Raw genomic sequence first — 12471 nt, forward strand, 5'->3', positions numbered from 1 at the left:
TTCCTTTATTTCCCATTCTCAACTGCACTGGAGCCGTGCACTGTGTCAACTGTGTTTTCCCCGAGAACCCTACCGTCTTAATAAACTTTCCTGACATGGGAAGGTGAAGGGCATACTGTGGCTATACACAAGTGTAGGTGGGTCCAGTATCTATCATCATTGGTGTCAGTTGCCCTTCTAACATGACCTGAACAATGGGTTCCTCGTCTGCCTCCCTTGTTATCGTTGGGTAATGTCCCTTCCCACTTGAGTTCTCAGGGCACACCTAATACCTCGCATAGGGGTTCACAGGTCCGCGGCTAAACTTTAGTTCCCTTCTTATCGGTTCCTGCTGGTGTGTGACAGGCCATGGTGTAAACGGACTATCTCTTCTCATGTGACCTGGCTGATTACATCCCCAGCACAATCTCTCTACCTCCCTTTCCCCCTGTTTCCTCTCTGGTTCCCTCTGCCCATAGCTCCTCTGTCCCCTTCCTTGGGACTTCCAGTCCTGTCTGGGCTGTTTGAATTTAGTCTGTTCCTGATACTCCACTATATTTGTGGGAATGCTCCTCCAAAGACGCTGATTATTGGCATGGGGTTTTCCGGCCCTTGTCTTACAGTATGATCGGTTCCTCCATATAGCGGTGCTTCATACAGTTCGATGGCTGTACTCGGACCGGTGGTTGCTGGCAGCATCTTTTTGCTTTTCTCTTTTTCCTTCTTTTTGAGTTCTTCAAGCTGAATTCGTATTAACTTTCTTTGCACCTCTTCCTGCTGCTCAGCCAACCTTCGTTTGCCTTTCCGGTATTTCTCAACTGCATGGACTACATGGTCTCTAAATTCTTGTGGGGTCATTGACGTCAGCCGTTGGATTGACGTCTTCCAGTTTGGGTTTTACTTGCGGAGACATTGCATCCAAAATGCTGTGTCGGAACAGTGTGGTGATAAATAAGCTATTTTCCACCTCTTGCTCAGTCTTCAGTCTCCATCTTTTCAACTGGTTTTCTACGTAGGCTGCTGGGTTTTCAGTGTCTCCCAGTGGATCCCCCTTTAAGGCTTTGGGGTCCACGTTGGGTGGATAAAGCTTCCTGAGGGCCTGCCATCCCCTCTGCCTCACTCTTGTCAAACCCGTCTCCATCAGTTCTCGGGTCGTTCGAGTTTACTATGCCAGCCATTTCCATTAGTTCGTTAAATTTGGAGGTTCCCATCAACCTTATCAATAGTGCCTTCAAATCTCCCATAGCCAATAATCGTCCCGCCGTTTCTTCTTCAAAGGCTCTAATCCATTTCCCTGCTCCTTCATGTAGATTGGGCAGAGTGTTTTTCAGCCCTTCTAGGTCCTGGGATCCTCAAGGGATATACTGCACTTGCCCTGATCCTTTAACTAACAACGGCATCATTCTTCCTCCTTCTTCCCACCTGCCCTGGCTCTCCTCCTCGCCTGACTCCCCATCTGTCTCAGGGTATGTCTTTACTGCCTCCCACACAAATTTCTCCGGGGTCCTCTTCTTCCCTCGGTCTCCCTGTGGAGTCCTTCCTTTCTCTCCTGATTCAATACTTGGTTGGCCCCTGGAGTATTTTTCACATCTCCTGTGGCAATCCCCTCTCAGTAACTTATCTAGCTCTCTCTCTACTTCCGCAAGTCGCTTCCCTACCGCCTCCTTCTGCTCTTTTAGGTTTCTGCCTCCTACCTCTTCCCGACAAATTCTCACATCCTCTTTCTCTCCACTTAACTCTTGGTCCTCCAATGAGTCACCTTCTCTTTCTTCCTGTCCGTGTCTGTACACCTGTGGCAGGGACTCCTCATGATCCTTACTCGTGCTTGATTCCCTTCTCTCTTGTGTTTCTCCAAGACTCTCATCTCCTATCTTTTTTCCCCACTTCCTCTTGAATGCCTCATCTCTTCCTGCCCTGATGAGCCACTTTCTTTTTTCTTTCTTTCTAAATCTTTTTATTAATATTAATAATATGGATAGAATACAAATGATATATTGATAAAGAAATTACCAACGTATAAATTCCATTACATATGAAAAAATCATACATAATAGTTACAATATAAATGAGTTAAAGATGCAATTTCAGAATGACATCTATCACAAATAGGACTAATATGAGAGTAAAAATGAGCTAATTTATCCTTGGACATATGGGCCCTATATATGACCTTAAATTGTATTAATGAATGTTTGGCACATAACGATGATGTATTAACTAATTGAAGAATTCTATCCCAATTCTATTCCATTGTTTCATGTCTTTTGAGCAATTATCCAACAAATATAACTTGCCTAGATTTCATTTTTTTAGATATTTACAGATTAGACATTTTTTAAGTTCTGTACTCTGTACGTTTCCAAATTTTGTGCCTTCAGATATTTTGTAGAGTTTATTTGAATTAGACCCTTTTCAAAAAGGGCTTATTTCAAAACTTTATAATATAATTATGAAGATACGTTCAGAGCCTCTTTATAAGACTAAAAAGGATTGGGAAAGAGAGCTTAGTCTTAGTATTTCTAGTGAGAATTGGGATAGAATTCTTCAATTAGTTAATACATCACTTTCTTTTCTAGTCTGTTTATTTCTATGTATAACCGATACTCCTCATACTCCTTTTCCTCTCTCAAGTACTTCATCCATTCAATCCCTTCTTTCATTTCTCTCTTTGCCTGTTCCACCTTTATCCTTTCTGCCTGTATCTCCTTCCATATCGCCGCTTTTTCCTTCTCATTTGTCTTTTATCTTCCTCATTATCCCAAATTTGTACTTCTCCCAGCATGTTTACTGTTCCCGTCAGCAGGGGGCACTGCTTAGGGGTTCCTTCCTCATTATAGGGAGGGTCTTTACTGTTTCTTTCACATCCGGGTACGGAACTGAAGCCAGCTTCTCATTGTACCTTCCTCTGTCTCTCTCTAACAGGCTGTTTCTCCAGCACCTTAGTGTCTTCCTCGCTTGTAATCAATATTCTACCTGTCCTCCTCAGCCTTTCTCCCTCCGTTCTGAAGAGTTTTAGCACTTCCATTTCTTGTTCTCTTTTTTGCCCTCTTTTCTTAGATTTATCTTTTGGTTTGTAATTTTTAATTAGTGCCTCCATTTCTTCGCACAAGCTTACATCAAACATTCCTTCTCTTGACCATTTTGTGACCAGGTTTTTGGTTCTCTTTTCCCATTTTTCTGAAGTTTTTGTGATCTCATATTTATTTACCGGGATTTTTTTGCTCTGAATCTCTACTGCCGTTCGTTTACCTGTCATGTTGTTCTCTCTTTTTAAGGTATTTCAGAGATTCACAGTTCGTTTACTGGATAATATTATTTACTCTAATTATATGCCTAGTCTATCATCTATCTACCAGCGCTTTAAACTATATATTGGACTGTCCTTGTTTCCTATTCTGTTCTGCCCGTACAGACCTCTATTCAGAGCGGTATCCACAGAACTTTCTCTTTGCACCTCGTCTATTCAGACCCTTATTTCTTAAGGCGGTTATCCACGAGGATTTTCTCTGTTTTCCTTTCCCTGCCCATTCAGACCTTCGTTTCATACAAAGCAGTATCCACAGGGATTTTCTCTATTTTCCCTTTCCCTGCCCGTTCAGACCTTCATTTCATACGAAGCGGTATCCACAGGGATTTTCTCTACTTTTCCTTTCCCTGCCCATTCAGACCTTTGTTTCATACAAAGCAGTATCCACAGGGATTTTCTCTATTTTCCCTTTCCCTGCCCGTTCAGACCTTCATTTCATACGAAGCGGTATCCACAGGGATTTTCTCTATGCACCTCGTCTGTTCAGACCCTTATCTCTTAAGGCGGTATCCACGAGAATTTTCTCTATTTTCCCTTTCCCTGCCCGTTCAGGCCTTCATTTTATACAAAGCAGTATCCACAGGGACTTACCAACACCATGTGGAATTTTTCTTCACTTAACTTCTTATTAGCTTATTTGTACTTACCCTCACTGCAGTGTCCTTGATCAATCCTCTGAACCTCCTGTTAACCCCCAATTCTGCCAGATTCTTTGGACCGGAGAGACCCTTCGGCAGTGGTTCCACACTTCTGAGACTCCAAGACCTCCCCAAAACCAACAGAATTCTTAGTCCAAATTGTCACAAAAAGTGCTTACCTTTTGTTTGGGTGCTCCCTTAATTCTGCTAGCCTTGTGGGGGTCCCTAGAGGACTGGGAAGCGTCCCCAATCTGCCGTTTCCTTTCCGCGGGTCTCTTTCCGGTCCTGCCACGGTTGCCAATTTTGTCGTGGTTTCTCGTGCTCCACAAACGACCAGGAGACGCAGAAGATTCTTCAAGAAGTATTAAACTTTAATTTGCAAATCAAAGCTGAGACAGTCATTTAGCTAGTTGCCGATTACCCACTGATCCTTGTACATAGCATTTTTTATAGCAATCGGTCTACAGTTGCGTATCACAAGTACGTCCGCCACTATTGTTTCTACCCATTGACTTGATCATGTTCTAATCTACATCTCTTAGCTACCTCTCATTAACACACCATTATCTTCTACATTCTTAAGATTTAATTCTCCTACTAAATTGGATACATGCATAGCAAAATAGCAAGCTCAAAGCTGACTACATAGTTTTGGTTACACAGCAAACAATGCAACTTTTATACTCCAATAATACCTGGCCACTTCATGGTTGAAAAAAGGTCCACCTTGCCTGCATGAGCACAATTCATGAGGCTCAAGACCAACCAAGATAATGTCTTGTTTATTTGCAGTGCTTATTAAGTTTGCATTTCTCAGGTCAATAATGAGTGCATTTTCTTCACTGACTTGGATTTTTTTTCCACACAGGTAAAAATCAGAGCCACAGAATCGTATAGAGGAAAGCGAGTGAAGCTCTTTGGTTGGGTCCACAGGTTACGTAGACAAGGTGGGTTTTCTGTCTTTTGAAACATCTTATAATTGAATCATAGGGAAGAAACCTTGAGAACCAAATGCAGTTTGTACTCCCCTGACAAACAGGAATTTCAGGTCAAGGTCATCTGATTTAATTAACTACTCAAATGTGCTTCCAATTCTTTTCCACTTTGGTTTTAAACTGCCGACTTGTTGCAATTTACAAAGTAACATTTATTATCAGCGTACATACACATCACCACATACAACCCTGAGATTCTTTTTCCTGCATATCTATAGAATAGTAACTGTAAACAAGATCAATGAAAGAGCAAGTAGAGCATAGAATATAACAGGTTGCAAATGCAAATATAAATAAACAGCAATAAATAACAAGAGCATGAAATAACAAGATAAAGAGTCCTTAAAGTGAGATCATTGGTTGTGGGAACATGAATAGATTTTAATGAGTCACCACACCCCAATTTTTCTAAACTTCAGCAGGTAGTGACCCAGAACCACCAAACATTTATCCTTTCATTCTTGGGATTATCCTCTTAGCTTTCTCTGGATTCTCTTCACTGTTAACAGCATTTCCGTTACAAAATAAGGAGGAACTGCATGTCAGCATTTATTAAAGTAATTTTATCATTTAAAAATACTTATCTTAACAGGGAAGAACTTGATGTTTGTTGTTCTGCGTGATGGCACAGGATTTCTGCAATGTGTCTTCAATGATGAACTGGTAATCACTTTTTTTTTTAGAAACATTCTAAAGCATTTCATTAAATGTTCAACCATTAATCTTTAATTCAAGATATCTATTGTGCTCATTTTGCTCAATTCGTATTAGAATAATTTTCAAATTTACAATGAATCGGTGGTGGGGAAAATTAGAGTCGGTTATCAAAGATGTGATAACAGCACACTTGGAAAGAGGTGAAATCATCGGACAAAGTCAGCATGGATTTGTGAAAGGAAAATCATGTCTGACGAATCTTATAGAATTTTTTGAAGATGTAACTAATAGAGTGGATAGGGGAGAACGAGTGGATGTGGTATATTTAGATTTTCAAAAGGCTTTTGACCAGGTCCCGCACTGGAGATTAGTGTGCAAACTTAAAGCACATGGTATTGGGGGTATGGTATTGATGTGAATAGAGAATTGGTTGGCAGACAGGAAGCAAAGAGTGGGAGTAAGCGGGACCTTTTCAGAATGGCAGGCAGTGACTAGTGGGGTACCGCAAGGCTCAGTGCTGGGACCCCAGTTGTTTACAATATACATTAATGATTTTTACTAGGGAATTAAATGCAGCATCTCCAAGTTTGTGGATGACACGAAGCTGGGTGGCGGTGTTAGCTGTGAGGAGGATGCTAAGAGGATGTAGGGTGACTTGGAAAGGTTAGGTGAGTAGGCAAATTCATGGCAGATGCAATTTAATGTGGATAAATGGGAGGTTATCCACTTTGGTTGCAAGAACAGAAAAACAGATTATTATCTGAACGGTGGCCGATTAGGGAAAGGGGAGGTGCAACGAGACCTGGGTGTCATTGTACACCAGTCATTGAAGGTGGGCGTGCAGGTACAGCAGGCGGTGAAAAAGGCAAATGGTATGTTGGCATTCATAGCAAAAGGATTTGAGTACAGGAGCAGGGAGGTTCTACTGCAGTTGTACAAGGCCTTGGTGAGATTGCACCTAGAGTATTGTGTGCAGTTTTGGTCCCCTAATCTGAGGAAAGACATTCTTGCCATAGAGGGAGTACAGAGAAGGTTCACCAGATTGATTCCTGGGATGACAGGACTTTTATATGAAGAAAGACTGGATTGACTAGGCTTATGCTCACTGGAATTTAGAAGATTGAGGGGGGATCTTATTGAAACGTATAAATTTCTAAAGGGATTGGACAGGCTAGATGCAGGAAGATTGTTTCCGATGTTGGGGATGTCCAGAACGAGGGGTCACAGTTTAAGGATAAAGGGGAAGCCTTTTAGGACTGAGATGAGGAAAAACTTCTTCACACAGAGAGTGGTGAATCTGTGGAATTCTCTGCCACAGGAAACAGTTGAGGCCGGTTCGTTGGCTATATTTAAGAGGAAGTTAGATATGGCTCTTGTGGCTAAAGGGATCAGGGGTATGGAGAGAAAGCAGGTACAGGGTTTTGAGCTGGATGATCAGCCATGATCATACTGAATGACGGTGCAGGCTCGAAAGGCCAAATAGCCTACTCCTGCACCTATTTCTATGTTTCTATGAAAATTTGAAAATTCAATGTGAGTAAATAAACACTACTTTCAATCCATTGTGTGTAATCTTACTGTGTTTCATTTTCCTTCAGTGCCAGTGCTATAATGGGCTGCTGCTATCAACTGAGAGCTCCATTGCAGTTTATGGAACCTTGCAAATTGTGCCAGAAGGCAAAGTGGTAAATTCAATGGTTTTTTTGTTTGCTTTAAGCTTTAAGAGACATTATAAAACTGAAAGAAAGACCAAACAAAAGTTAACATTGTTAATCCATACGTCCATGAAGAGCAGGAAATGCAAAGGGTTTAGGAAAACCCACAAGAAGAGACAGAAAAATCAGAATCAGTTTTATTGCCTCTGTATATGTTATGACAGTTTTGTTTTTGTTAACTGAGAGGCTTAAATGAATTGTTTTAAATTCAACATCCTTTTAATAGCTCGTTAATCAGAAACCGATCTTATTTCAAGTGAACGTAACAAAATGGCAAATCATTGGTTAGTGTTGTTGATATTGGATGAAACAATTCTATTTATGCATCACCTATAATATGATAAACCAACCCAAACTGTCCACTGGTTAGTCATTTAGACAGAGTTGAAAACTGGGCTATATTAAGGGGTATTAGGGCTGATTGGCAAACCTTTGATTGGTAAGATTGATCTTCAGGAGTGGATTAAGGTGAAACAGAGAAGGGAATTTCAAGAGAAAAAGAAGGTTAGGAAGGAGTTTTAAAAACAAAGTTGAGTTTGTTAAGAGTTTGAGACAGTTTTGGATTAATAAGTGAGTCATAGAACAATACAGGACAATTCAGTCCAATCAGTCCCAATTTCCTACATTTGGTCCATATCCCTCTCAGCCCACCCATTCAAGTGATTCATAAATGATACTATTGTGCTGGCATCAACTTTATCTATGCCTTTCATTACTTTAAACACAGAAGAATGTGGTTTTACTTGAAGTTGGAGGGAAGCAGATAGTAGTCTGCTGGAGGTATACTTACTCATATTTTACCTGATACACAAGACTTTGTGGGATTCAAATCAGTCCTATTAAGAGGCACTGTCTCCTGACTTTATAGCAGCGCTGGAGTGTCTTCCTTCCTTCTTTGTTTTACGGCGGTTGGCACCCAGCTTAATGGTGCATTACCGCTATCTTCTGCTGCGGAATGTGGATCAGACGATAGACCTACATTCTAAATCCCTTCACCCATTCACACAGATATATCCTAATCTACACTTCATCCTTCCTTCCTTTGGCCATCCTAGTACCCTACTCCTGCTTATCCATCATATCCTATATAAAAAAAAACCCTGTATCCCTTAAGAAAGCTGGAGTGTCATTGTATACATATGATTGATACTGAACTCTCACTTTTATTTTCTCTTCCCTTTTCCCAACAATAGATAATTGGATTTAGTTTGAAAGCTGTTATACTAACAGGAAGGTTTTAGAGAAAGTTACTTCTGGCCTCTCAATCTCCCTTGTTTTGATCTTGAACTTTGCTACTTACCTGCATTGCACTTTTTTTGATAGCTTTACATGTTCTTCTACATTTTTTTTATTTTATTCTAGCTCAATGCAATCTGTAATGATTTGATCTGTATAAACAGTATCAAGACCATAAGCCATAGGAGCAGAATTAGGCCATTCAGCCCATTGACCCCATTCTCCTGCCTTCTTGTAATCTTGGATGGTCTTATTATTCAAGAACCCATCAACCTTGGCCTTTATATATACCCAGTGACTTGGGCTCCATAGGCATAGATTAACCACCCTCTGGCTAAAGAAATTCATCCTCATCTCTGCTCTAAATGGATATAATTTTACTCTGAAGCTATACCCTCTGTTATAGGAAGCATTCTCTCCTTGTCCACTCTATCCAGGCCTCTCAATATTTGAAAGATTTAAATGAGATTCTACGCCCCCCCCCCCCCCACCCCATTCTTCTAATCTCCAGTAAGTACAGGCCCTAAGCAAGAAAAGCTCTTGGTGGGTGTGACAGTAATAAACCAAAATCAATCAGTCTTCTTCACTCTTATTGCACCTGATGCCTGCCTCTTTGCTGGTTTTTTCCAGGCTCCAGGAGGGCATGAGCTGATTTGTGATTACTGGGAGCTGATAGGTTTAGCCCCGGCTGGAGGTGCAGATAACCTGCTTAATGAAGAATCTGATGTGGACGTCCAGCTCAACAACCGTCACATGATGCTGCGTGGCGAGAACATGTCCAAGATATTCAAAGTGCGCTCTGCTCTGGTGCAGTGCTTCAGGGACCACTTCTTCCACAATGGCTACTTTGAGGTTTGTTTCCTCTTTCTGCAGTGCTGTAGTGACTGTAAGGATGTAATAACTGCTAATTCATCAGGACAGAATCAGGTTTAATATCACTGACCGATGTTACAATATAAATACATAGTGCAAAAGACGAATAATGAGGTAGTGTTCGGGGGTTCATAGACTGTTCAGAAATCTGATGGCAGAGAGGAAGAACTTGCTCTTAAAATGTTGAGTCTGGGTCTTCAGGCTCCTGCTTCTCCTCCCCGATGGTAGTAACACTAAAAAGGGATGATTGGGATGATGCTGGTCCTTAAGGATAGATGCTGCCTCCTTGACGCAGTACCTTTTAAAGACATCCTCAAAGGTGGGAAGGCTGGTGCCCATGATGGATCTTGCTGAATCCACGACCTTGTGTAGCCTCTTCCTGCCCTGTGCATTGGAGCTACCAGGCTGTCATATAATCAGTCAGAATGCTGTCTATCTGTAAATATATTCAAGAGTCTTTGGTGACATACCAAATCTCCTTAAACTCCTAATGAAACTGGGCTGCTGGTGCACCCTCTCCATGACTGCATCAATGTGTTGGGCACAGGTTAGATCATCTGAGATGTTGATGCCTAGAACTTGAAGGTGCCCACCTTTTCCACTGCTGACCTCAATGAAGACTGGTGTGTGTTCTCCCTACTTCCTGCAGTCTGCCATCAATTCCTTTGCCTTGCTGGTATTGAGTGCAAGGTGGTTGCGGCAATAGTAGAAGGTGTTAAGTCATTCCATTCATTACAGTTTGAAGTTGTTGAGAGCCTCCTTGACTTTTTACCGTGAGGAAATCAATATGATTATTGAAAGCTGGACATCATACTTTATGAGGCTTGTTCTAAAAATAGTGGTTGTTTAGAATGTCTTATTTGCTACGGTAATGTAATTGGAAAAGCGAAAATTTTAATGCAGTCATTGAAATTCATTGTGTGTAATGCGTAAAACTAAGAAATCTCTGATATACTTGGAGAAAGTAGATTTATTTTGAAAGGTGCTTATTGACTACCTTTTGGATATTTTGGCCACTTTTCATCATGCAGTTGAAGGAGATGCTGTTCTTACTTCAGCCATAAACTCAGGTGAAGCTGCAAACCTCGTATGTAAGAAATGCCATGCAGCTCTGATAACATCGTTGACATGTTGTGAAATTTGTTGCTTTGCAGCTGCTGTATTTTGCAATACAGAATAATAAAAAGCTATAAATTACAATGCAAAATACATTTTGAAAAAATTAAATGAAATAAGTAGTGCAAAAAGAGTGTAAAATAAAGTATTAACAGGTAGTCTAGATGGGTTCATTGTCCATTCAGAAATCTGGTGGCGAAGGGGTAGAAGTTTTTCCTGGAAGTTTGAATGTGTGTCTTCAGGCTCTTGTACATCCTCCGTGATGGTAGCAATGAGCAGAGAGCATATGCTGGGTGATGGGGGTCCTTAATGATGGAGGCTTTTCTGAGGCATTCCGCTTGAAGATGCTGGGGAGGCTAGTGTCCATGTTGGAGCTTGCTGAATTTGCAACTTCCTGCAGATTTTTCCAATCCCCTGCAGTTATCCTTCCGTACCAGACAGAAATGCAAGCAGTTAGGACGCTTTAATATTACACTTGTAGAAATTTGTAAGAGCTTTTGGTGTCATACCAAATCCGCTCAAACGTCTGATGAAATGTAACCGCTGTCGTGCTTTCTTTGTGACTGCATCAATGTGTTGCGCCCAGGATCTTCAGAGGTATTGATGCCAGCAACTTGAAACTGCTAACTTTTTCCACTGCTAATCCCTCACTAAAGACTGGTGTGTGCTCCTTCAACTTCCCCTCCTGAAGTCCACTATCAATTCCGTGGTCTTACTGACACTGAGTGCAAGGTTGTTGCTGAGACTTCGGTCAACCAGCTGATCTACCTCAGTCCTGTACATCACCTCGTCACCATCTGAAATTGCGCAAAAAATTGTTGTATCATCAGCAAATGTATAGATACGCATTTGAGCTGTGTCTATCATGTGTATAGAGAGAGTAGAGCAGTGAGCTGGGCACACATCCTTGAAGTGCAGCAGTGTCTTGCTCCTGCCGCCACATTCATGAACTTGGGGACTTGGGCTATCTTTTTTTGTGTGTGATTGTATGTTTGCTGCTATCATATGTGTTATGATGCCATGTGTGACTGTTGGTACTGTGTTTTGCACCTTGGCCCCAGAAGAAGGCTGTTTTATTTGGCTGTGTTCATGTACGGTTGAATGGCGATCGGCCTTGAACTTGATTGTCAGCAAGGAGTTGTTTCAAATCCACCCAGGCTGTGATCTCTTTAAGGATCCATTTTCAGAGGGAGGTACAGAGGCCCACTTTTGCAGCTTTTTGATTAGCACTGAGGGTATGATTGTGTTGAATGCTGAGTTGTAATCAACAAACAGCAGTCTGGTGTAGCTATGAAGGGTGATTGATAAGTTCATGGCCTGGGGTAGAAGGAGTCAATTTTAGAAAACCTAGCACATTTATTTTTCAACATAGTCCCCTCGTACATTTACACACTTAGTCCAGCGGTCGTGGAGCATACGGATCTTGGACCTCCAGAAAGTGTCCACAGCAGGGGTGATTGATAAGTTCATGGTCTAAGGTAAAAAGAGATGTTATACAGCTCTCGTTCCATGCACATGCAGTTCAACTCTTTGAGTGATTATGCGGAACGTTTGAAGTTAATAACTCAGTTAATAATGCATCGGGAGATTGATAAGCTTGTGGCCTAAGGTAGAAGATGTTATTAACTTCAAACTTTCTGCATAGTTAAGCTGTGTGTGCATGTAACAAGAGCTGTATAACTCATCTCCTTCTACCTTAGGCCACGAACTTATCAATCACCCACCTGTGGACACTTTCTGGAGGTCCAAGATCCGTATGCTCCACGACCGCTGGACTACGTGTGTAAATGTAGGAGGGGACTGTCACGTACCCTATGACCGGGTTACTGAACCAGCAGAAATGGAACACCTGTTGGAGTCTGGTATTACTGTAAACTAATAGTGTTTATTAGTAAACTAAGCAATACAGTACTATAAGATGCAAATACATGAAACAGGTTAGCAATACAGAAGAG

General features: G+C 41.4%; 1 protein-coding gene across 1 annotated transcript in view; it reads left to right on the forward strand.

Moving 5' to 3' along the window:
• The window catches only part of nars1 (asparaginyl-tRNA synthetase 1), a 48012-nt gene that overhangs the window by 22107 nt on the left and 13434 nt on the right, over positions 1-12471 (forward strand). Inside the window, exons 6-9 of the mRNA XM_059989681.1 lie at positions 4793-4871; positions 5512-5582; positions 7175-7261; positions 9158-9379. Coding sequence (XP_059845664.1) covers positions 4793-4871; positions 5512-5582; positions 7175-7261; positions 9158-9379 — 459 coding nt within the window. The remainder of the gene's footprint in view (positions 1-4792; positions 4872-5511; positions 5583-7174; positions 7262-9157; positions 9380-12471) is intronic.

Source organism: Hypanus sabinus, chromosome 14 (genome assembly GCF_030144855.1).
Source record: "Hypanus sabinus isolate sHypSab1 chromosome 14, sHypSab1.hap1, whole genome shotgun sequence".
NCBI classification, from domain to species: Eukaryota; Metazoa; Chordata; class Chondrichthyes; order Myliobatiformes; family Dasyatidae; genus Hypanus; species Hypanus sabinus.